General features: G+C 47.6%; 1 protein-coding gene across 1 annotated transcript in view; it reads right to left on the bottom strand.

The window, feature by feature from the left end:
• The window catches only part of CAPZA1 (capping actin protein of muscle Z-line subunit alpha 1), a 144436-nt gene that overhangs the window by 43472 nt on the left and 74077 nt on the right, over window positions 1–26887 (bottom strand). The window contains exons 2-3 of the mRNA XM_063955388.1: window positions 10932–10995; window positions 2549–2600 (exon numbers count right to left, since the gene is read on the bottom strand). Of these exons, the coding sequence (XP_063811458.1) occupies window positions 2549–2600; window positions 10932–10995 (116 nt within the window). The remainder of the gene's footprint in view (window positions 1–2548; window positions 2601–10931; window positions 10996–26887) is intronic.

Below are 26887 nucleotides of genomic sequence, written 5' to 3'. Positions count from 1 at the left end.
CGCTTTTTCACACTTCATTCACTCATTTGATGGGGGAACAAAACACTGCCTGCTTTTTCTCCCCAAACATAAAACCCTTTTCTAGTGGTACTTGGGTTAATGTCAGAAATGTGTAACACATTTTTTATTGCCGGGATCATGTAACGGATGTTCCTAGTGGCTTGTGTATATGTCTCAACCTCGTCGACACTTGAGTCAGACTCCGTGTCGACATCTGTGTCTGCCATCTGAGGGAGCGGGCGTTTTTGAGCCCCTGATGGCCTTTGAGACGCCTGGGCAGGCGCGGGCTGAGAAGCCGGCTGTCCCATAGCTGTTACGTCATCCAGCCTTTTATGTAAGGAGTTGACACTGTCGGTTTATACCTTCCACCTACCCATCCACTCTGGTGTCGGCCCCACAGGGGGCGACATCACATTTATCGGCATCTGCTCTGCCATCACATAAGCCTCCTCATCAAACGTGTCGACACAGCCGTACCGACACACCGCACACACACACACACACACACACACACACACACACACACACACGGAATGCTCTGACTGAGGACAGGACCCCACACAGCCCTTTGGGGAGACAGAGAGAGAGTATGCCAGCACACACCAGAGCGCTATATAATTTTGGGATTAACACTATATTGAGTGAATTTTTCCCAATAGCTGCTTGTATACACAATATTGCGCCTAAATTTTGTGCCCCCCCTTTCTTTTTAACCCTTTGAGCCTGAAAACTACAGGGGAGAGCCTGGGGAGCTGTCTTCCAGCTGCACTGTGAAGAGAAAATGGCGCCAGTGTGCTGAGGGAGAAGCCCCGCCCCTTTTTCAACTGACTTTCTCCCGCTTTTTCTGGAATACTGGCAGGGGTAATTTTACATCTATATAGCCTCTAGGACTATATATGATGTAGATTTGCCAGCCAAGGTGTCATATATTGCCCTCAGGGCGCCCCCCCCAGCGCCCTGCACCCTCAGTGACCGGAGTGTGAAGTGTGCATGAGGAGCAATGGCGCACAGCTGCAGTGCTGTGCGCTACCTTGGTGAAGACCGAAGTCTTCTGCCGCCGATTTTCCGGACCTCTTCTTGCTTCTGGCTCTGTAAGGGGGACGGCGGCGCGGCTCCGGGAACGAACACCAAGGCCAGTTCCATGCGGTCGATCCCTCTGGAGCTAATGGTGTCCAGTAGCCTAAGAAGCCCAAGCTAGCTGCAAGCAGGTAGGTTCGCTTCTTCTCCCCTTAGTCCCTCGATGCAGTGAGCCTGTTGCCAGCAGGTCTCACTGTAAAATAAAAAACCTAAAATAAACTTTCTTTCTAGGAGCTCAGGAGAGCCCCTAGTGTGCATCCAGCTCGGCCGGGCACAGAAATCTAACTGAGGTCTGGAGGAGGGTCATAGTGGGAGGAGCCAGTGCACACCAGATAGTACCTAATCTTTCTTTTAGAGTGCCCAGTCTCCTGCGGAGCCCGTCTATTCCCCATGGTCCTTACGGAGTTCCCAGCATCCACTAGGACGTCAGAGAAAAAACAATATCCATGATAGTGATGTTATATACATAAACGTTAGGCCGGTAATGCTCAACAGGGGTAGCAATCGTCCCCAAAAATAAATATTGTGGAACAATTAGGTTTCTTCCTTACTTCAACATTATTTTGGAAATTATCTTTTAAGTACATTACCGTTATAGACCAATATATGGACCACGAAATGTGAGGTAACAAGCAAAGCTGATAAGCTGGTGGCATCTGTGCCTAAATAGGCACCAAAGAATTAGCACGCATTAATAATAATCATTTTATTTATATAGCGCTCTTTCTCCAGTAGGACTCAAGGCGCTTAACAGATACATAGCATAATAGTACAGAAAATAATGAAGTACATTTTCATAAAATACCGAAGCATGAAGATACTAAAAGGGACACTATGGAAATGCTTGAGTTAACAGGAAAGTCTTGAGTCTACTTTTGAAGGATTCTATAGTTGGGGCCTTTCGCACTGTGCGGGGAAGTGAGTTCCATAGAGTCGGAGCCGCATGACTAAAAGCTCGGCCCCAAGATGAATTACAGGCATACAGAGACAAAGCTTTCCCTACCACAATTTGCACAAAATACAAATATTACACATTGGGGCCAATTCAAATGTGTTTTTTTTCATGGCCGCCACTAGAGGGTGCCCAACGGCAGCAATTCAATTTTTCTGCCGTTCGGGGTGCCCGGTTGTCGTGGAGGACACATTTTTTCTCACAGCCTCCTGAGATGCGAGAAAAAAAGTGTGTCCAAACCCAGCACTTTGGGCATCCAAACGGGCGTTTTGGACACCCAAAGCAGGAGTTTAGACGGGTTTAGCCTTTTTACATGGATAAACCCTGTCTGTATGGGTGCGATATGCGTGATGTGCATGGGCACCCAAACAACAAATGAACGGCGGCAATTGTCTGGGCGTCTAAACATTCCCGTTTAGACAGGATTTTTAGATACTCCAAACAATTGAATTCCCCCCATTGAGTTCCTACGGCTTTTCCATAAGGACAGTCATAAATAAACTATGTAAAGACACTTACTGTGCTGCTCCCTCCCTGAGCATATTGTCATTGTTAAGCAGTAGCCGGACATCTGTAACAGAAAGTTTAACAAGACACATTAGAGAAACATTATAGCAGAATATCTAAGTGCAATGTCCTTTTACACGCATATAACAACTTGCTTTAGGACAATTTCCTATTGGTACTTCATTTAAAAAAAAAAAAAAACAAGGAAAAAAAAAAAACAAGTGTAAAAACAATATATGCATCCACATACACTGTGCCTTTAGTCATGCCAAATAGCCACTCTTGGCGCACCAGTTCTCGAGCAACACAGCTGCACCAAGCATCTTTCTCGCTCAAAATGTGCATCTTATTTGCATAATTAAAACAACAGGGAGCAAAAAAAAAAAAAAAAAAAAAACGACATTGCTAGCTTACAATGATCAATTTGATATGCAATATTTGTACATCAGTGTGCGACTGAGCCTGAATATGTGTAAGAAGGGCTCCAATGTAAGTGGACAAGGCTTTTCCTCACTGCAAGTTCCATAGTGCTTAATCTGCGACTTTGTACGGGTGTAAAACTCATATGCTGTTAATGTTGCAGCATAGCGTCTCTAGTACACCGCATAGCGTCTGCAATGTGTATAGGACACAAAAAGTGTAAAGTAATGTACGCTACTCTTCTCAAAGCAGGTCAGTCGCTACCCATAGGACGTATAAACGCTAGGTGTACATTTCATATGCTGTGTGATGTTCAAACGGGTGTAGTATGGAATGCCGGCGGCCGGGCTCCCGAGCCCGACCGCCGGCATACCGACAGCGTGGCGAGCGCAAAGGAGCCCCTTGCGGGCTCCTCCCTCCAGGGGGGTCGTGGACCCCCACGAGGGAGAATATCTGTCGGTATGCCGAATGTCGGGATTCCGGCGCCGGTATACTGTGCGCCGGGATCCCGACATTCGGCATACTGAAGACCACCCGTTCAAACATGTTTATGAATAGGTCAACATTGTAAGCGTTACTGTGCTTCTCCAGATTCATTAAAATAACCCATCCACTTTAATAAGATTTCAAGTGTGAATGCTATATGTAGAAACCCCACTGAAATAAATGGGCCATATACATTAAAACAAGCAGTGTAGCCACACAAAAAAAAAAAAAAAAAATGCCTGCATCAACTTCTGTGTAAATAAAGGGCCCTTAAGGTACGACTTATCTTTAGGAAACCTGCTTTATATGATAGCTGCTAGTTAGATTCTGAAATATACACACAAAAAACACAAAGCCTCATGATCACCACTTTATATCAAGTATCTTACATTTTTCAATCCTTTATATACACAGTTGCCCATGATATCAGTAGAACTTTTATTAGGACCAACGTCTTTTTAGGATTAGTGATGTTATAAAAGTTTTGCAGTGGCTCACTACATGTCACAAAGTCAGTCTTTTGTGTAAAGCAAACACAGAAGAGAATTTAATTAAAAGCGATGTTGTTAAGCTTCGGGGATGAGTGCCTGGAGATACTCGCCTGTCCGCATTGCGCCCTGGCACTTACTGCAAGTCAAGAGATGCACTTTACTACGACTAAAGCCCGGGGCTTACATTTTCTTACGTGATGCTGTCAGTGTAAAGGTGGAGCGATATGGCTAAGCGATGTTCACCATATAGTCAAAATCGTTAAGAAAGTTAGTGCATATCGCTCTGTGTGTACATAGCGAGTGATAGCGATGCACGTCCCCGCCAGGTTGCTATCGCTATCTAAAAATAGGATTTTAATACCTACCGGTAAATCCTTTTCTCTTAGTCCGTAGAGGATGCTGGGGACACTTCAAGAACCATGGGGTATAGAGGGGATCCACAGGAGACATGGGCACTTTAAGACTTTAAAAGGGGTGTGAACTGGCTCCTCCCTCTATGCCCCTCCTCCAGACTCCAGTTATAGGAACTGTGCCCAGGGAGATGGACATTTCGAGGAAAAAGGATTTATTTTGATTTAAACTAAGGTGAGATACATACCAGCTCACACCTCAAGCATGCCGTACAACATGGCATTCAACACAACGCATGCAACGGCATGAATAACGACAGCAACAGGCTGACTATAAACGCAACACAACACATGTGTAACCATAACCAATAACTGCAGATACAGTACGCACTGGGACGGGCGCCCAGCATCCTCTACGGACTAAGAGAAAAGGATTTACCGGTAGGTATTAAAATCCTATTTTCTCCTACGTCCTAGAGGATGCTGGGGACACTTCAAGAACCATGGGGTTTATACCAAAGCTCAAGAACGGGCGGGAGAGTGCGGATGACTCTGCAGCACCGATTGACCAAACAAGAGGTCCTCCTTAGCCAGGGTATCAAACTTGTAAAACTTTGCAAAAGTGTTTGAACCAGACCAAGTAGCTGCTCGGCAAAGCTGTAATGCTGAGACCCCCCTGGCAGCCGCCCAGGATGAGCCCACCTTTCTGGTAGAATGGGCCTTCACCACTTTCGGTAACGGCAATCCAGCTGTAGAATGAGCTTGCTGAATCGTATTACAGATCCAGCGTGCAATAGTCTGCTTGGAAGCAGTAGCCCCAATCTTGTTGGGATCATACAGGACAAACAGAGCCTTCTTTTTCCTAATCTGAGCCGTTCTGGCTACATAAATTTTCAAAGCTCTGACCACATCTAGAGACTTCGATTCCGCTAAGGCGTCAGTAGTCACTGGCACCACAATAGGTTGGTTCATGTGAAACGATGACACCACTTTCGGCAGAAATTGCTGACGAGTTCTCAACTCTGCTCTATCTTCATGGAAGATCAAATAGGGGCTCTTGTGAGACAAAGCCGCTAATTCAGAAACCCACCCTGCAGAGGCCAAGGCCAACAGCATGATCACTTTCCAAGTGACGAATTTCAACTCTACCTTACGTAAAGGTTCAAACCAGTGAGATTGCAGGAACTGCAACACCACGTTAAGATCCCATGGTGCCACCGGGGCCACAAAGGGAGGTTGGATGTGCCGCACACCTTACACGAAAGTCTGAACTTCCGGAAGGGAGGCCAATTCTTTTTGAAAGAAAATTGACAAGGCCGAAATTTGTACTTTAACTGAGGCTAATTTTAAGCCCGCATCCACACCTGCTTGTAGAAAATGGAGAAAACGGCCCAGCTGAAATTCTTCTGTAGGAGCCTTCTTGGATTCACACCAAGACACATTTTCTCCAAATACGGTGATAATGTTTTGCCGTTACTTCTTTTCTAGCTTAAAGAAGTGTGGGAATGACTTCACTGGGAATACCCTTTCGGGCTAGGATTCGGCGTTCAACCTCCAAGCCGTCAAACGAAGCCGCAGTAAGTCTTGCTACACGCACGGCCCCTGCTGTTACAGATCCTCTCGTAGAGGAAGAGGCCAGGGATCTCCTACGAGCAATTCCTGAAGATCTGGATACCAGGCCCTCCTTGGCCAGTCTGGAACAATGAGGATTGCATGAACCCTTGTTCTTCTTATGATCTTTATCACTTTTGGATTGAGTGGAATCAGAGGGAACACATATACCGACTGAAACACCCACGGTGTCACTAGGGCGTCCACAGCTATTGCTTGAGGGTCCCTCGACATGGAACAATATCTCGGAAGTTTCTTGTTGAGGCGAGACGCCATCATGTCTATTTGAGGAATTTCCCAACGACTTGTCACTTCTGCAAAGACCTCTTGATGAAGACCCCACTCTCCTGGATAGAGATCGTGCCTGCTGAGTAAGTCTGCTTCCCAGTTGTCCACACCTGGAATGAAGACCGCTGACAGAGCGCTTACATGCCTTTCCGCCCAGCGGAAAACTTTTGTGGCCTCTGCCATTGCTGCTCTGCTCTTCGTTCCGCCCTGGCGGTTTATGTACGCCACTGCTGTTATGTTGTCCGACTGAATCAGGACGGGCAGATCGCGAAGAAGATGTTCCGCTTGTAGAAGGCCGTTGTAAATGGCCCTTAATTCCAGAATGTTTATGTGTAGACAAGCTTCCTGGCTTGACCATTTTCCCTGGAAATTTTCCCCCTGTGTGACTGCACCCCAGCCTCGGAGACTCGCATCCGTGGTCACCAGGATCCAGTCCTGGATCCCGAACCTGCGTCCCTCTAGGAGGTGAGAGCTGTGCAGCCACCACAGGAGTGAGATTCTGGTCTTGGAAGACAGGATTATCTGTTGGTGCATGTGCAGATGGGACCCGGACCACTTGTCCAACAGGTCCCACTGAAACACTCTGGCATGGAATCTGTCAAACTGAATGGCCTCGTAGGCCGCCACCATCTTCCCCAGCAACCGAGTGCATTGATGAATCGATACTCTTGCTGGTTTCAGGATCTGTTTGACTAGGTTCTGAATTTCTAGAGCCTTTTCCACTGGAAGACAAACTCTCTGTAATTCCGTGTCCAGAATCACACCCAAGAACGACAGACGTGTCGTCGGAACCAACTGCGATTTTGGCAGGTTTAGGAGCCAACCATGTTGTTGCAGAATTGTCAGGGAGAGCGTAATGTTCTGCAGTAATTGTTCCTTGGACCTCGCTTTTATCAGGAGATCGTCCAAGTACGGGATAATTGTGACTCCTTGCTTGCGCAGGAAAATCATCATTTCCGCCATTACTTTGGTGAAAATTCTCTGAGCCGTGGACAGACCAAACGGCAACGTCTGAAACTGATCATGGCAATCCTGCACTGCAAACCTCAGGTAAGCCTGATGTGGAGGAAAAATGGGAACATGCAAATAGGCATCCTTTATGTCTACCGACACCGTAAAATCCCCCTCCTCCAGACTGGATATTACTGCCCGGAGAGATTCCATCTTGAATTTGAATTTCCGTAGGTAGAAATTGAGGGATTTGAGGTTCAGGATCGGTCTGACTGAGCCGTCTGGCTTCGGGACCACGAACAGGCTCGAATAGAAGCCTTCTCCCTGTTGCGACAAAGGAACCCTGACAATCACTTGATTTTGACACAATTTCCGTATTGCTTCGCATAGCACCTCCTTGTCCTCCGGAGAAGCTGGTAAGGCCGATTTGAAAAATCGGTGAGGGGTATGTATTGAAACTCTAGCTTGTACCCCATGGACACTATTTCCAAAACCCATGGGTCTAGGGCCGAACGAGCCCAGACCTGACTGAAGAGTTTGAGACGTGCCACCACCGGTGCGGATTCCCGCAGAGGAGCCCCAGCGTCATGCGGTGGATTTGGCAGAAGCCGGAGAGGACTTCTGCTCTTGGGAACTTGCCACAGCCGGTGACCTCTTTCCCTTTCCTCTTCCTCTAGAAGCAAGGAAGGAAGACCCTCGCCCTTTTTTGAATTTATTGGGCAGAAAGGACTGCATCTGATAGTGGTGCGTTTTCTTTTGTTGTGCAGGAACATAAGGTAAAACGGATGACTTACCCGCGGTAGCCGTAGATACCAGGTCCGCGAGGCCGTCACCAAACAAGACACCACCCTTAAACGGCAGAGACTCCATCGCCTTCTTAGAGTCAGCATCAGCATTCCATTGATGAATCCACAATTCTCTCCTAGCGGAGACTGCCATGGCATTGGCCCTTGATCCCAAAAGGCCAATATCCCTCGCAGATTCCTCTAGGTAGGCTGCAGCGTCCCTGATATAACCTAGCGTCAAAAGAATGTTATCCCTTTCCAGGGTATCTATCTCAGATGACAAGTTATATGCCCATTTTTCAAAATAGCGCTACTCACCCACGCCGATGCAACGGCAGGTCTGAGCAGCGTACCCGTAGTGACATAAATGAATTTCAATGTATTTTCCTGCTTACGATCCGCAGGTTTCTTTAGAGCTGCCGTGTCAGGGGACGGAAGCGCTACCTTTTTGGACAGCCGTGATAGGGCTTTGTCCACAGTGGGGGGTGACTCCCACTTTTCTCTATCCCCAGAGGGGAACGGATATGCCACCGGAATTCTCTTGGGAAACTGAAACTTCTTGTCAGGATTTTCCCAAACCTTTTCAAAAAGAGCGCTCAGTTCATGAGAGGGAGGAAACGTTACCTCAGGTTTCTTTCCTTTAAACATACAGACCCTTGTATCAGGAACAGCAGGGTCCTCCGTGATATGTAACACGTCTTTTATCGCCACAATCATGTACTGAATGCTTTTAGCCAGTTTTGGATTTAATCTGGCATCACTATAGTCGACACTGGAGTCAGAGTCCGTGTTAGTATCCGTATCTGCTAACTGGGTAAATGAACGCTTTTGTGACTCCGAGGGGGTCTGACAACACATCCTCCACGGATTTTTTTCCATGCCTGGCTCTGAGACTCAGATATATCTAATCTCTTATTTAACAAAGCCACATTCGCATTCAAAGTACTGAAAACATTTACCCAATCAGGAGTCGGCTGTGCCGACAGGGTCACTCCCACAGCCGTTTCTTTCCCTAATCCAGTCTCCTCCTGGGAAGAGCACTCAGCCTCAGACATGCCGACACACGTGTACCGACACCCACAAACACACTGGGCATATAGGGGACAGACCCACAGTAAAGCCTGGGTAGAGAAACACAGAGGGGTGTGCCAGCTCACAACCCAGCGCTTATCCCGGTTCTGAAATCCCTTATATAAAGCCTCAGACCCGTTAGCGCTGTTATAATTACATATACAGCACCAAAATAACTGTGCCCCCCCCCCCCCCCCGTTTTGCACCTTGTTACTTGCACAGCAGTGCAGAGGAAGGACCAGCGTCTCTGCAGCTCTGTGAAGAGAAAATGGCGCTGATGAGAGCTGTGAGGGCTAAGCCCCGCCCCCTTAATGGCGCGCTTCAGCCCAGCTATTTTGTAAAATATTTATACTGGCGGGGGTTCGGATTTAGTGGCACTTAAAAACCACATTGGCAGTCCATATTGAGGATTTTTATGCTGCCCAGGGCGTCCCCTTCCCCCTCCCCCTGTAGTGCCGTCTGTGCGTGGGAGAGAGGCACGCAGCGCGGCCGCCGTGCGGTACCTCAAAGCCGTCACTGAAGTCTTCAGATCTTCTTCTACTCACCCGTCTTCTGACTTCTGGCTCTGTAAGGGGGGTGACGGCGGGCTCTGAGAACGAGCATCTAGGCGTACCTAGCGTTCAGACTCTCAGGAGCTAATGGTGTCCTGTAGCCAAAGAAGCAGAGCCTTGAAACTCACAGAAGTAGGTCTGCTTCTCTTTCCTAAGTCCCACGAAGCAGGGAGACTGTTGCCAGCAGTTCTCCCTGAAAATAATAAACCTAACAAAAGTCTTTTTCAGAGAAACTCAGGAGAGCTCCTCAGAGTGCATCCAGCCTCACTGGGCACAGAATCTAACTGGAGTCTGGAGGAGGGGCATAGAGGGAGGAGCCAGTTCACACCCCTTTTAAAGTCTTAAAGTGCCCATGTCTCCTGCGGATCCAGTCTATACCCCATGGTTCTTGAAGTGTCCCCAGCATCCTCTAGGACGTAGGAGAAATAGACTGTGCAGGCAAGTCAATTTCGACTATGTAATTTCGCTGGAAAAGTGAAAACATCTCCCTACTTAAATGAGTTAGTCAAAATCACCCATAGCCAAAATTGCTGGCACACCTAGTCAAAATCGCTGGTAAAGTTAGTCAAAATCTCCTACTGCCAGTTCAAGGTAAATCGCTCATAATCAAAATCTCTCCGTGTGAACGGACCTTAAGCGGTAAGCCTGCAACTAGCATCATGGCACTAGTTAAGTTGAATTTCAAATCGCACCTCAGGAGGGTGCAAAGGGAAGTCCTCTTGTAGCAGGTTAACAGTGCGGCCAATTGAATAGCTCCGGGCACTCATTAAAAAGCATTGCATTCAATTGAATTCCCTCCATATACTGCAAGATGCTAAATTTATCCCTAAAATCTCTTCAGTTCAGGTATGTTACTTTTTCTAATGAGAAACCAAACTTAAAATATAGAATAGTATAAAACAATTCTGTATTACACACATCGAAAAAATAGACAGATTTTGGTCCTACTGCATTTCAGAAATTATTCCAGTCTTTAATTATTCCTTCTTATGGTATTCAAGAGTGTGTTTAGCAGTATCGTTAGGCAGAATTTATCTCTGTTAGTTTTTTTCACACTCTATGGGGTCGATTCAATTCAAAGCGATGTTAATATTGCCGGGGCTGTGTTTCAGTTCCTTTGGGAAAAGCTGGTTGCACATATTTTGTCAGTCAAAAACAAATGCTCTATATGCAGTGGGAATCCATGAGCTGAAACCTCTCATTTACGTAATACCAACCAAAAAAATCCTCTCTTATTTTTTGACACAGAAGGCCCTGATTTAATTCTCCCTTTTAGGTTTATATCAAGCAAAACTACTTTGAATCTTATTAGTGGAAATGGGTCATCAACAAAAGGCGAAAGACCAAAGAAAAATTATTTTCACAGCAGAGTGTAACCTGTGTTTACTCACCATTGAAGACCTCGTTGAATTCTCCTGGGGGTGCATGAGTGATGAATTTTGCTGCAATGCGCACCTATGAAATAACACAAGGCTGGTCAGAACCTGAGCTTTTGGAATGGCGCCAAATATAATACACACTGCAATATCAGATCCTTAGCTTTAAGAGGGCAAAAACATATATGCTTCATATACTTTAAGAATTAATTTGTGATAAAACTTTAACCTTACAGATGTAGCCTCGAACATCTAGCATCAATATGCCAAGGAGCGGAGGATGCCTGGCGTGAATGAGCTGCCAACTCTCGCGAGACTCTGCTAGCATTGGGCATCTTATTTGCTGAAAATGCTACTTAGTCACAATGCGCTCTAACTAGGATGTACCTGTGCTGATTAATTTGATACATGACACTTGTATATTGTGTGTGACGGAGTCTGTATACGGAGCACAAAAGGATTTGTATTGGAAAAAGCTGCGGCTGCTATATCATAGCACTTCGTATACAAACTCAGACTACGTCGCACGTAGATATACAAGTGTTGCATATCAAGTTAATCAGCACAGTCTGCTGGTGCATCTTTGCCACATCGCGCTGCGACTAAGATGCATTTTCTGCAAAAAGACGCCACATACTAGCAGTGTGGCGCCAACAGCCCGTATGGAGCGACTGCAGCAATGATGTATGAGGACACATCTGTATAGGTTGCATATCACAACTTTAATGCTACAATCATGTCCCAAGTTCAGGTTTATTTCAATACCCACTTGCTATGGGAGGCAATCAATTTGCCGGCTATCAGGATCTCGGCGGTCAGGATACAGACGATGGAATCCTGACAGCCGACAATGCAGTCAACCAGAATACCAGCTCACAGGTGCTATTCCCACTCGTTGATGTCCACGACACCCATAGAGTGGGAATAGAAACCGTCTGTGTGGTGAGCGCAGTGAGTCCGCAAGAGGACTCGTAGCGCTCACCCCACTGCCGGTATTCTGGTGGGCAGGATGCCGCTGTTGGGATACTGACAGCGCAAGACAGTTGGGAGGTGATTGGTTGGAGCATCATTAAGCATATGCAACAGGTTTAAATTAGCTAAAACTCGTTGAAAAATGGGTCCCTTCAAATGAGACATTAACAACAAAAATGAGAATATCATTCTTATGCAGGCCTATGCTAAACTCATGTATCACCCTAACCAAAGCAAGCACCACTTTATTAAGCAGGTTTAGGGGTATATGCAATTGCGGTCGAATTCCCGAAATTGTCGAATTTCGGGTCATTTTCGACCAAAAAAAAAATTCGCCTATGCAATTCAGTGCTTTCCGACCAAAAAACGGACTTTCAAAATTCGACTTTTTGAAATTCGAATTTTTGCAAATTCGACTTTTCTGCAATGATACAAGTGCTGCAATTCGACCAAAGCATATTCAATTCAAGTTTGGAAATTCGACAGCAGTGCTTTTAGACAGCAAATTCGTCTTTTTCAATCCGCCACACTTTGGAGGGTGAAAACAATAAAAAAAAATTTAAACATGTTTTTTTTGGTGTTTTTTTTTTTAGGAATAGCATATCTATTTATATTAGAAGGGATTAGGTACTTTTTTTTTTTTTTTTGGGGAGGCACAAATATTATTTATATATTTTTTTAAATATTTTTTTTTTTTTTTTGCTGGAACGGTAAAATCCTTAAAAAAAAAATGGCGTGGGGTCCCCCCATCAAAGCATAACCAGCCTCGGGCTCTTCGAGCTGGTCCTGGTTCTAAAAATGCGGGGAAAAAATTGACAGGGGATCCCCCGTATTTTTAAAACCAGCACCGGGCTCTGCGCCTGGTGCTGGTGCCAAAAATACGGGGGACAAAACGAGCAGGGGTCCCCCGTATTTTTAACACCAGCATCGGGCTCCACTAGCTGGACAGATAATGCCACAGCCGGGGGTCACTTTTATGCCGTGCCCTGCGGCCGTGGCATTAAATATCCAACTAGTCACCCCTGGCCGGGGTACCCTGGGGGAGTGGGGACCCCTTCAATCAAGGGGTCCCCCCCCCCAGCCACCCAAGGGCCAGGGGTGAAGCCCGAGGCTGTCCCCCCCCATCCAATGGGCTGCGGATGGGGGGCTGATAGCCTTTTGGGATAATAAAAAGATATTGTTTTTTCCAGTAGTACTACAAGTCCCAGCAAGCCTCCCCCGCAAGCTGGTACTTGGAGAACCACAAGTACCAGCATGCGGGAGAAAAACGGGCCCGCTGGTACCTGTAGTACTAATGGGAAAAAAATACCCAAATAAAAACAGGACACACACACCGTCGACAGTAAAACTTTATTTCATACGTCGACACACACATACTTACCTATGTTCACACGCCGACATCGGTCCTCTTCTCCATGTAGAATCCACGGATACCTGAAAAGAAAAGTTCAATATACTCACCTCAGCCATGGTCCAGAGATACATCCACGTACTTGGCAAAAAAACAAAGCGAACACCCGCTCCATGCCGGACTGAAAGGGGTCCCATGCTGACACATGAGACCCCTTTCCACGAATGAGACCTGTCAGTGACAGCTGTCACATAAAGGTCTCTAAAGCCAATCAGGAAGCGCAACTTCGTTGCGCTCACCTGATTGGCTGTGCGCTGTCTGAACTCAGACAGCGCATCGCACAGTTCCGTCCATTATATTCAATGGTGGGAACTTAGCGGCTAGCGGTGAGGTCACCCGCCGGTCAGCCGCTGACCGCGGGTTAACCCCCCCCGCTACCCGCAAAGTTCCCACCATTGAAAGTAATGGAGCGGCTTTGCGATGCGCTGTCACAGCACAGACAGCGCACAGCCAATCAGGTGAGCGCCACGGAAGTAGCGCTTCCTGATTGGCTGAAGGGACTTCAGTGACAGGAGTCACGTGATGTCCCGGCATTCGGGAGAAAGGGGTCTGATGTGAAAGCATGGGACCCCTTTCTTAGTCCGGTGGATCGGTGTTCGTTTTTTTTTTTTGCCAAGTACGTGGATTATCTCTGGACCTGGATTTACCTCTGGACGCTGGAAGGTGAGTATAATTTTTTCACAGGTACCTCGGATCGTCGGAGACCGTGGCAGTCGGCGTGTCAACATAGGTAAGTATGTGAGTGTCGGTAGTGTGTAATAAAGTTTTACTATCAAGGTGTGTGTGTACTGTTTTTAGTTGGGTATTTTTTTTCCAGTAGTACTACAGGTACCAGCGGGCCCGTTTTTCTCCCGCATGCTGGTACTTGTGGTTCTCCAAGTACCAGCTTGCGGGGGAGGCTTGCTGGGACTTGTAGTACTACTGGAAAATAAGAATTTACTTACCGATAATTCTATTTCTCGGAGTCCGTAGTGGATGCTGGGGTTCCTGAAAGGACCATGGGGAATAGCGGCTCCGCAGGAGACAGGGCACAAAAAAGTAAAGCTTTTACCAGATCAGGTGGTGTGCACTGGCTCCTCCCCCTATGACCCTCCTCCAGACTCCAGTTAGGTACTGTGCCCGGACGAGCGTACACAATAAGGGAGGCAATTTGAATCCCGGGTAAGACTCATACCAGCCACACCAATCACACCGTACAACTTGTGATCTAAACCCAGTTAACAGTATGATAACAGAAAGAGCCTCTTAAAGATGGCTCCTTAACAATATAACCCGAATTTGTTAACAATAACTATGTACAGTATTGCAGATAATCCGCACTTGGGATGGGCGCCCAGCATCCACTACGGACTCCGAGAAATAGAATTATCGGTAAGTAAATTCTTATTTTCTCTATCGTCCTAAGTGGATGCTGGGGTTCCTGAAAGGACCATGGGGATTATACCAAAGCTCCCAAACGGGCGGGAGAGTGCGGATGACTCTGCAGCACCGAATGAGAGAATTCCAAGTCCTCTTTTGCCAGGGTATCAAATTTGTAGAATTTTACAAACGTGTTTTCCCCCGACCACGTAGCTGCTCGGCAGAATTGTAATGCCGAGACCCCTCGGGCAGCCGCCCAAGATGAGCCCACCTTCCTTGTGGAATGGGCCTTAACAGATTTAGGCTGTGGCAGGCCTGCCACAGAATGAGCAAGTTGAATTGTGTTACAAATCCAACGAGCAATCGTCTGCTTAGAAGCAGGGGCACCCAACTTGTTGGGTGCATATAGTATCAACAGCGAGTCAGATTTTCTGACTTCAGCCGTCCTTGAAATGTATATTTTTAAGGCTCTGACAACGTCCAACAACTTGGAGTCCTCCAAGTCGCCAGTGGCCGCAGGCACCACAATAGGTTGGTTCAGGTGAAACGCTGATACCACCTTAGGGAGAAAATGCGGACGAGTCCTCAGTTCTGCCCTATCCGAATGGAAGATTAGATAAGGGCTTTTATAAGATAAAGCCGCCAATTCAGATACTCTCCTGGCGGAAGCCAGGGCCAGTAACATAGTCACTTTCCATGTGAGATATTTAAAATCCACCTTTTTCAATGGTTCAAACCAATGGGATTTGAGGAAATCTAAAACTACATTTAGATCCCACGGTGTCACCGGAGGCACCACAGGAGGCTGTATATGCAGTACTCCTTTAACAAAAGTCTGTACCTCAGGAACTGAGGCCAATTCTTTTTGGAAGAATATTGACAGGGCCGAAATTTGAACCTTAATAGATCTCAATTTGAGACCCATAGACAATCCTGATTGTAGGAAATGTAGGAAACGACCCAGTTGAAATTCCTCCGTCGGAACACTCCGATCCTCGCACCACGCGACATATTTTCGCCAAATGCGGTGATAATGTTTCGCGGTGACTTCCTTCCTTGCCTTAATCAAGGTAGGAATGACTTCTTCTGGAATGCCTTTCCCTTTTAGGATCTGGCGTTCAACCGCCATGCCGTCAAACGCAGCCGCGGTAAGTCTTGAAAGAGACAGGGACCCTGTTATAGCAGGTCCCTTCTCAGAAGTAGAGGGCACGGGTCGTCCGTGACCAACTCTTGAAGTTCCGGGTACCAAGTCCTTCTTGGCCAATCCGGAGCCACTAGTATTGTTCTTACTCCTCCTCACCGTATAATCTTCAATACCTTTGGTATGAGAGGCAGAGGAGGAAACACATATACTGATTTGTACACCCAAGGTGTTACCAGTGCGTCCACAGCTATTGCCTGTGGATCTCTTGACCTGGCGCAATACTTGTCCAGTTTCTTGTTGAGGCGAGACGCCATCATGTCTACCATTGGTCTTTCCCAACAGTTTATTAGCATGTGGAAGACTTCTGGATGAAGACCCCCCTCTCCCGGGTGAATATCGTGTCTGCTGAGGAAGTCTGCTTCCCAGTTGTCCACGCCCGGGAAGAACACTGCTGACAGTGCTATTACGTGATTCTCCGCCCAGCGAAGAATGTTGGCAGCTTCTGCCATTGCACTCCTGCTTCTTGTGCCGCCCTGTCTGTTTACATGGGCGACCGCCGTGATGTTGTCCGACTGAATCAACACCGGTTTTCCTTGCATGGAGTGGTTCCGCCTGGCTTAGAGCGTTTTAGATTGCTCTTAGTACCAGAATGTTTATGTGAAGAGACTTTTCCAGGTTCGTCCATACCCCCTGGAAGTTTCTTCCTTGTGTGACTGCTCCCCAACCTCTCAGGCTGGCGTCCGTGGTCACCAGGATCAAATCCTGTATGCCGAATCTGCGGCCCTCCATAGATGAGCCTTTTGCAACCACCACAGAAGATATACCCTTGTCCTTGGCGACAGGGTTATTCGCAGGTGCATCTGAGGATGCGACCCTGACCATTTGTCCAACAGATCCCTTTGGAAAATTCTTGCATGGAATCTGCCGAATGGAATTGCTTCGTAAAAAGCCACCATTTTTCCCAGGACTCTTGTGCATTGATGTACAGACACCTTTCCTGGTTTTAGGAGGTTCCTGACAGGTCGGATAACTCCTTGGCTTTTTCCTCGGGAAGAAAAACCTTTTTCTGAACCGTGTCCAGAATCATCCCTAGGAACAGCAGACGTATCGTCGGAAAACAGCTGCGATTCTTGGAATATTTAGAATCCAGTCGTGCCGTCGAAGAACTACTTTAGATAGTGCTCTTCCGACCTCCAACTGTTCTCTGGAACTTGCCCTTTTTAGGTCGTGCAAGTAAGGGATAATTTAGATGCCTTTTTTCTTTGAAGAAACATCTTTTCGGCCATTACCTTGGTAAAAAGGCCCGGGGTGCCGTGGATAATTCAAACGGCATCGTCTGAAACTGATATTGACAGTTCTGTACCACGAACCAGAGGTACCCTTGATGAGAAGGACAAAATTTGGACATGGAGGTAATCCTTGATGTCCAGGGACACCATATAGTCCCCTTTTTTCCGGTTCGCTATCACTGCTCTGAGTGACTTTATCTCGATTTGAACCTTTTATGTAAGTGTTCAAAACATTTTAGATTTAGACTATGTGTCACCAAGCCGGCTGGCTTCAGTACCACAATATAGTGTGGAAAAATAATACCCTTTTCCTTGTCGTAGGAGGGGTACTTTGATTATCACCTGCTGGATATACAGCTTGTGAATTGTTTCCAATGCTGCCTCCCTGTCGGAGGGAGCCGTTGGTAAAGCAGACTTCAGGAACCTGCGAGGAGAAGATGTCTCGACTCTCCAATCTTTACCCCTGGGATAATACTCGTACGATCTAGGGGTCAACTTGCGAGTGATCCCACTGCGCCCTGAGACTCTTGAGACTACCCCCCCACCTTGAGTCCGCTTGCACGGCCCCAGCGTCATGCTGAGGACTTGGCAGACGCGGTGGAGGGCTTCTTTTCCTGGGAAAGGGCTGCCTGCTGCAGTCTACTTCCCTTACCTCTATGTCTGGGCAGATATGACTGGCCTTTTGCCTGCATGCCCTCATGGGAAAGGAAAGATTGAGGCTGAAAAGACGGTGTCTTTTTTAGCTGAGATGTAACTTGGGGTAAAAAAGGGTTGGATTTCCCAGCTGTTGCTGTGGTCCCCAGGTCCGATGGACCGACCCCCAAATAACTCCTTCCCTTTATACAGCAATACTTCCATCTGCCGTGTGGGATCTGTATCACCTGACCACTGTCGTGTCCCTGACATCTTCTGGGAGATATGGACAACGCACTTATCTTGATGCCAGAGAGCAAATATCCCTCTGTGCATCTCACATACATATATATAGAATGCATCCTATTAAATGCTCTACATGAATAAAATATTTTCAGTCAGGGAATCCGACCAAGCCAACCCAGCACTGCATCTCCAGGCTGATGGCGATCGCTGGTCGCAGTATAACCACCGTATGTGTGTATATACTTTTTAGGATATTTTTCCAGCTTCCTATCAGCTGGCTCCTTGAGGGCGGCCGTATCTGGAGACGGTAACGCCACTTGATAAGCGTGTGAGCGCCTTATCACCCTAAGGGGTGTTTCCCAACGTACCCTAATTTCTGGCGGGAAAGGGTATAACGCCAATATTTGCTATCGGGGTAACCCTACGCATCATCACACACTTCATTTTATTTTATCTGATTCAGGAAAAACTACAGGTAGTTTTTTCACTCCCACATAATACCCTTTCTTGTGGTACTTGTAGTATCAGAAACACGTAACACCTCCTTCATTGCCCTTAACGTGTGGCCCTAATGAGAAATACGTTTGTTTATTCACCGTCGACACTGTATTCAGTGTCCGTGTCTGTGTCTGTGTCGACCGACTGAGGTAAATGGGCGTTTTTAAAACCCCTGACGGTGTTTCTGAGACGCCTGGACCGGTCCTAATAGATTGTCGGCCGTCTCATGTCGTCAACCGACCTTGCAGCGTGTTGACATTCTCACGTAATTCTCTAAATAAGCCATCCATTCCGGTGTCGACTCCCTAGAGAGTGACATCACCATTACAGGCAATTTCTCCGCCTCCTCACCAACATCGTCCTCATACATGTCGACACACACGTACCGACACACAGCACACACACCGGGAATGCTCTGACAGAGGACAGGACCCACTAGCCCTTTGGGGAGACAGAGGGAGAGTCTGCCAGCACACACCAAAAACGCTATAATTATATAGGGACAACCTTATATAAGTGTTTCTCCCTTATAGCATCTTTTATATATATACAATATCGCCAAAATCAGTGCCCCCCCTCTCTGTTTTAACCCTGTTTCTGTAGTGCAGTGCAGGGGAGAGCCTGGGAGCCTTCTCTCCAGCTTTTCTGTGAGAGAAAATGGCGCTGTGTGCTGAGGAGATAGGCCCCGCCCCTTTTTCGGCGGGCTCGTCTCCAGCTATTTTTGAAGTTAGGCAGGGGTTAAATATCTCCATATAGCCTCTGTGGGCTATATGTGAGGTATTTTTTGCCTCTAATAAGGTTTTTATTTGCCTCTCAGAGCGCCCCCCCCAGCGCTCTGCACCCTCAGTGACTGTTGTGTGAAGTGTGCTGAGAGGAAAATGGCGCACAGCTGCAGTGCTGTGCGCTACCTTTATGAAGACTCAGGAGTCTTCAGCCGCCGATTTTGGACCTCTTCTCTCTTCAGCGTCTGCAAGGGGGCCGGCGGCGCGGCTCCGGTGACCATCCAGGCTGTACCTGTGATCGTCCCTCTGGAGCTAGTGTCCAGTAGCCAAGCAGCAAATCCACTCTGCACGCAGGTGAGTTCACTACTTCTCCCCTAAGTCCCTCGTTGCAGTGATCCTGTTGCCAGCAGGACTCACTGTAAAGTAAAAAACCTAAGCTAAACTTTCTCTAAGCAGCTCTTTAGGAGAGCCACCTAGATTGCACCCTTCTCGTTCGGGCACAAAATCTAACTGGAGTCTGGAGGAGGGTCATAGGGGGAGGAGCCAGTGCACACCACCTGATCTGGTAAAAGCTTTACTTTTTTGTGCCCTGTCTCCTGCGGAGCCGCTATTCCCCATGGTCCTTTCAGGAACCCCAGCATCCACTTAGGACGATAGAGAAAAAACAATATCTTTTTATTATCACAAAAGGCTATCAGCCCCCCCATCCGCAGCCCATTGGATGGGGGGGGGGACAGCCTCGGGCTTCACCCCTGGCCCTTGGGTGGCTGGGGGGGGACGACCCCTTGATTGAAGGGGTCCCCACTCCCCCAGGGTACCCCGGCCAGGGGTGACTAGTTGGATATTTAATGCCACGGCCGCAGGGCACGGCATAAAAGTGACCCCCGGCTGTGGCATTATCTGTCCAGCTAGTGGAGCCCGATGCTGGTGTTAAAAATACGGGGGACCCCTACTCTTTTTGTCCCCCGTATTTTTGGCACCAGCACCAGGCGCAGAGCCCGGTGCTGGTTTTAAAAATACGGGGGATCCCTGCCCAATTTTTCCCCTGCATTTTTAGAACCAGGACCAGCTCGAAGAGCCCGAGGCTGGTTATGCTTTGGAGGGGGGACCCCACGCCATTTTTTTCCCCGGGTTTTTCCCGTTTTTTAAAATCGCGGCAAAATCCGCCAAATCGGCCGATTTTCGCCCGCGATTCTGGCGAACCCGTTTTTCATTGAATATGGTGAATTCCGGCAGCCACCTGCCGGAATTCACCTGGCGAATTGAGTCGAATTAAAAAACGGCGAAAAATTGCCGCGATTCGCCGTGAATTGCATATACCCCTTAAAATCTGGTAGTTTGCCTCTTCTATGAACCACTCTTACGGGTCAATTCAATAAACCAAAATGTTTGGCTGCACACATCTAGGGCTATTGCAGCAGGCATTAAGATTGCATCTATAGGGTGTGAGGAAAAACTTGCGATGCTGCTGGGCGCAATGCGCTGTTCTGGAGCAGCACATCGAAGTAACTGAATCAGCCTTTTAGGGAGAGAACTGTCCAAGTTCCATTTTGCTGAAAGGTTACAAATTGCCATAAATAAATTTAAGTATCAATTTATTTTCAATTCAGGTGTGTGGGGAGATTTCAATTTAGTTGAACAAAATTGCTTTTAATGGGCAATGCATTTAAGTTAAACCTGACAGCCGATAAAAACGCATAGACAAAAGAACTGAATGGAGAAAAAGGTCAGACAATAAAAAACAATACTGATAGGCTTCAGTGGTTCCCAAACTGTGTGCCGTGGCTCCCTGGGGTGCCTCGGGACACTTGCAGGGGTGCCCTGGATTGGTGGTCAAGGAACAATTCAAATTATTTATGGTCAATATAATATGCAAAACTAATGCTGGTGGCTGTCAGTCATACAATATGGGGACAAACAGAAGCAAATCTTGTCCCTCACCACACAATTGAGCCTAAGGATGACATATAAATACAATTTACCTAAATAAATATTTCTTTCTAAATTTCTCAATAAGAAATGTTTGGCTTAGGGGGAGCCGTGAAAAAAATTCTGATACTCTAGGGCGCCGTGATTTAAAAAAGTTTGGAAACCACTAGGCTAGCTGCTTATGGTTGCCTGAGCCCTATACTCAATCTCTCTACATCAGGGGTGTCCAAATTTTTTGCAAAGAGGGCCAGATTTGGTGAGGTGAAAATGTGGGGGACGACCAGATACACAAATGCCCCCAGCAGTGCTGCCAGATGCACAAATGCCCCCAGCAGTGCTGCCAGATACACATTATATGCCCCCAGCAGTGCTACCAGATACACATTATATGCCCCCAGCAGTGCTGCCAGATACACATTATATGCCCCCAGCAGTGCTGCCAGATACACATATGCCCCCAGTAGTGCTGCCAGATACACATTATATGCCCCCAGCAGTGCTGCTAGATACACATTATATGCCCCCAGCAGTGCTGCCAGATACACATTATATGCCCCCAGCAGTGCTGCCAGATACACATTATATGCCCCCAGTAGTGCTGCCAGATACACATTATATGCCCCCAGCAGTGCTGCCAGATACACATTATATGCCCCCAGCAGTGCTGCCAGATACACATTATATGCCCCCAGCAGTGCTGCCAGATAGACATTATATGACCCCAGCAGCGCAGCCGGATACACATTATATGCCTCGAGCAGTGCTGCCAGATACACAAATGCCCCCAGTGCCAGATACACATTATATGCCCCAGCAGTGCTGCCAGAATCATCCATACAGAGTGTGCCAATACCCCTAGTTCCCTCTCCCTCCAGCACTCCTGACCCCACCACCCGCACCAGAAAAACGGCAAAAACCTCACATCTTCACAGTGACGGCCGTCAATCCCGTCACCCGCACAAGATAGCAAGAAAGCCGGAAAGTCCTTCCGCCTCTCCTGGGAAGGTAAATGCGCGCTCGCGGGGGCTCACCGTCAGCTGCTGCTGGGATGCCACTGGATTGCGCTGTCCTCACCGTGCGTCCCACGTCTACTGCTCCACCCACTTCCGGCTACACAGAAGCTGCGGGCCGGTGAAAATGTGAGCAGACAGGAAATGTGAGCAGAGGCTGCGGGCCGGGCCAGTGGAAATGTCAGCACAGGCCGCAATAGGCCCCCGGGCCGGACTTTGGACATGCCTACTCTACATGATAGGTTCTCAAACTCAGGGGCAGATGTATTAAGCCTGGAGAAGTGATAAAGCAAATATAAAGTGATAAGTGGAAGGTGATAACGCACCAGCCAATCAGTTCCTGTCATTTTTCAAACCTGTAATAATTGGCTGGTGCGTCATCACCTTTCACTTACCACATCTTTATCACTTCTCCAGGGTAAATACATCTTCCCCTCGGTTCTCAGGATTCCAAACACTTCATGTGTTCCAGGTCTTCTCACAGAATAGAATACACCTGTTCAACTGCTGGTTGACCTGGAAAATGTGAACTGTTCTGGATCCTGAGGACCAAGTTTGAGAACCATTATATATAAATCAGTGAAAGCCAAAAGTGCTGCAGGACAGATTGGTTTTGTGTGGCCGAACTGTACAGTAATTGCAGCCATGTGAAAAATGTCACTGGGCCCCTCAGGTTAAGTGGCAGAGTGTAATGTGGCACTATATAAGCAAAAATAATGATTCAATTACAACAACTCCTTTAACTAAATCTCAGAACACAAACACTGCAAAATACCCAGCAATAATAAGAATTTACTTACCGATAATTCTATTTCTCGGAGTCCGTAGTGGATGCTGGGGTTCCTGAAAGGACCATGGGGAATAGCGGCTCCGCAGGAGACAGGGCACAAAAAGTAAAGCTTTAGGATCAGGTGGTGTGCACTGGCTCCTCCCCCTATGACCCTCCTCCAAGCCTCAGTTAGGATACTGTGCCCGGACGAGCGTACACAATAAGGAAGGATTTTGAATCCCGGGTAAGACTCATACCAGCCACACTAACCACACTGTACAACCTGTGATCTGAACCCAGTTAACAGTATGATAACAGCGGAGCCTCTGAAAAGATGGCTCACAACAATAATAACCCGATTTTTGTAACTATGTACAAGTAATGCAGATAATCCGCACTTGGGATGGGCGCCCAGCATCCACTACGGACTCCGAGAAATAGAATTATCGGTAAGTAAATTCTTATTTTCTCTATCGTCCTAGTGGATGCTGGGGTTCCTGAAAGGACCATGGGGATTATACCAAAGCTCCCAAACGGGCGGGAGAGTGCGGATGACTCTGCAGCACCGAATGAGAGAACTCCAGGTCCTCCTTAGCCAGGGTATCAAATTTGTAGGATTTTACAAACGTGTTTGCCCCTGACTAAATAGCCGCTCGGCAAAGTTGTAAAGCCGAGACCCCTCGGGCAACCGCCCAAGATGAGCCCACCTTCCTTGTGGAATGGGCATTTACATATTTTGGCTGTGGCAGGCCTGCCACAGAATGTGCAAGCTGAATTGTATTACACATCCAACTAGCAATAGTCTGCTTAGAAGCAAGAGCACCCAGTTTGTTGGGTGCATACAGGATAACAGCAAGTCAGTTTTCCTGACTCCAGCCGTCCTGGAACCTATACTTTCAGGGCCCTGACAACATCCAGCAACTTGGAGTCCTCCAAGTCCCTAGTAGGCGCAAGGCACCACAATAAGCTGGTTCAGGTGAAACACTGACACCACCTTAGGGAGAGAACTGGGGACGAGTCCGCAGCTCTGCCCTGTCCGAATGGACAAATAGATATGGGCTTTTTTGAGAAAAAACCCACCAATTTGACACTCGCCTGGCCCAGGCCAGAGCCAAGAGCATGGTCACTTTTCATGTGAGATGCTTCAAATCCACAGATTTGACTGGTTTTAAACCAATGTGATTTGAGGAATCCCAGAACTACGTTGAGATCCCACAGTGCCACTGGAGGCACAAAAGGGGGTTGTATATGCAATACTCCCTTGACAAACTTCTGGACTTCAGGAACTGAAGCCAATTCTTTCTGGAAGAAAATCGACAGGGCCGAAATTTGAACCTTAATGGGCCCCAATTTGAGGCCCATAGACACTCCTGTTTGCAGGAAATGCAGGAATCGACCGAGTTGAAATTTCTTCGTGGGGCCTTCCTGGCCTCACACCACGCAACATATTTTCGCCACATGTGGTGATAATGTTGTGCGGTCACCTCCTTCCTGGCTTTGACCAGGGTAGGAATGACCTCTTCCGGAATGCCTTTTTCCCTTAGGATCCGGCGTTCCACCGCCATGCCGTCAAACGCAGCCGCGGTAAGTCTTGGAACAGACATGGTACTTGCTGAAGCAAGTCCCTTCTTAGCGGCAGAGGCCATAAGTCCTCTGTGAGCATCTCTTGAAGTTCCGGGTACCAAGTCCTTCTTGGCCAATCCGGAGCCATGAGTATAGTTCTTACTCCTCTACGTCTTATAATTCTCAGTACCTTAGGTATGAGAAGCAGAGGAGGGAACACATACACCGACTGGTACACCCACGGTGTTACCAGAACGTCCACAGCTATTGCCTGAGGGTCTCTTGACCTGGCGCAATACCTGTCCCGTTTTTTGTTCAGACGGGACGCCATCATGTCCACCTTTGGTATTTCCCAACGGTTCACAATCATGTGGAAAAACTTCCCGATGAAGTTTCCACTCTCCCGGGTGGAGGTCGTGCCTGCTGAGGAAGTCTGCTTCCCAGTTTCCACTCCCGGAATGAAACACTGCTGACAGTGCTATCACATGATTTTCCGCCCAGCGAAAAATCCTTGCAGTTTTTGCCATTGCCCTCCTGCTTCTTGTGCCGCCCTGTCTGTTTACGTGGGCGACTGCCGTGATGTTTTTCCCACTGGATCAATACCGGCTGACCTTGAAGCAGAGGTCTTGCTAAGCTTAGAGCATTATAAATTTACCCTTAGCTCCAGTATATTTATGTGGAGAAAAGTCTCCAGACTTGATCACACTCCCTGGAAATTTTTTCCTTGTGTGACTGCTCCCCAGCCTCTCAGGCTGGCCTCCGTGGTCACCAGCATCCAATCCTGAATGCCGAATCTGCGGCCCTCTAGAAGATGAGCACTCTGTAACCACCACAGGAGAGACACCCTTGTCCTTGGATATAGGGTTATCCGCTGATGCATCTGAAGATGCGATCCGGACCATTTGTCCAGCAGATCCCACTGAAAAGTTCTTGCGTGAAATCTGCCGAATGGAATTGCTTCGTAGGAAGCCACCATTTTTACCAGGACCCTTGTGCAATGATGCACTGACACTTTTCCTGGTTTTAGGAGGTTCTTGACTAGCTCGGATAACTCCCTGGCTTTCTCTTCCGGGAGAAACACCTTTTTCTGGACTGTGTCCAGAATCATCCCTAGGCACAGCAGACGTGTCGTCAGGATCAGCTGCGATTTTGGAATATTTAGAATCCATCCGTGCTGTTGTAGCAGTATCCGAGATAGTGCTACTCCGACCTCCAACTGTTCCCTGGACTTTGCCCTTATCAGGAGATCGTCCAAGTAAGGGGTAATTAAGACGCCTTTTCTTCGAAGAAGAATCATCATTTCGGCCATTACCTTGGTAAAGACCCGGGGTGCCGTGGACAATCCAAACGGCAGCGTCTGAAACTGACAGTTCTATACCACGAACCTGAGGTACCCTTAGTGAGAAGGGCAAATTTGGGACATGGAGGTAAGCATCCCTGATGTCCCGGGACACTATATAGTCCCCTTCTTCCTGGTTCGTTATCACTGCTCTGAGTGACTCCATCTTGATTTGAACCTTTGTAAGTGTTCAAATTTTTTTAGATTTAGAATAGGTCTCACCTAGCCTTCTGGCTTCAGTACCACAATATAGTGTGGAATAATACCCCTTTCCTTGTTGTAGGAGGGGTAATTTGATTATCACCTGCTGGGAATACAGCTTGTGAATTTTTTCCCATACTGCCTCCTTGTCGGAGGGATACCTTGGTAAAGCAGACTTCAGGAGCCTGCGAGGGGGAAACGTTTCGACATTCCAATCTGTACCCCTGGGATACTACTTGTAGGATCCAGGGGTCCTGTACAGTCCCAGCGTCATGCTGAGAGCTTGGCAGAAGCGGTGGAAGGCTTCTGTTCCTGGGAATGGGCTGCCTGCTGCAGTCTTCTTCCCTTTCCTCTATCCCTGGGCAAATATGACTCTTATAGGGACGAAAGGACTGAGGCTGAAAAGACGGTGTCTTTTTCTGCAGAGATGTGACTTAGGGTAAAAACGGTGGATTTTCCAGCAGTTGCCGTGGCCACCAGGTCCGATGGACCGACCCCAAATAACTCCTCTTCCTTTATACGGCAATACACCTTTGTGCCGTTTGGAATCTGCATCACCTGACCACTGTCGTGTCCATAAACATCTTCTGGCAGATATGGACATCGCACTTACTCTTGATGCCAGAGTGCAAATATCCCTCTGTGCATCTCGCATATATAGAAATGCATCCTTTAAATGCTCTATAGTCAATAAAATACTGTCCCTGTCAAGGGTATCAATATTTTTAGTCAGGGAATCCGACCAAGCCACCCCAGCTCTGCACATCCAGGCTGAGGCGATCGCTGGTCGCAGTATAACACCAGTATGTGTGTATATACTTTTATATGATATTTTCCAGCCTCTTGTCAGCTGGCTCCTTGAGGACGGCCCTATCTATAGACGGTA

The sequence above is a fragment of the Pseudophryne corroboree genome, chromosome 2 (genome assembly GCF_028390025.1).
Source record: "Pseudophryne corroboree isolate aPseCor3 chromosome 2, aPseCor3.hap2, whole genome shotgun sequence".
NCBI classification, from domain to species: domain Eukaryota; kingdom Metazoa; phylum Chordata; class Amphibia; order Anura; family Myobatrachidae; genus Pseudophryne; species Pseudophryne corroboree.
Note: the sequence above shows the minus strand (reverse complement) of the source record. Positions and strands in the feature narration are given on the sequence as shown.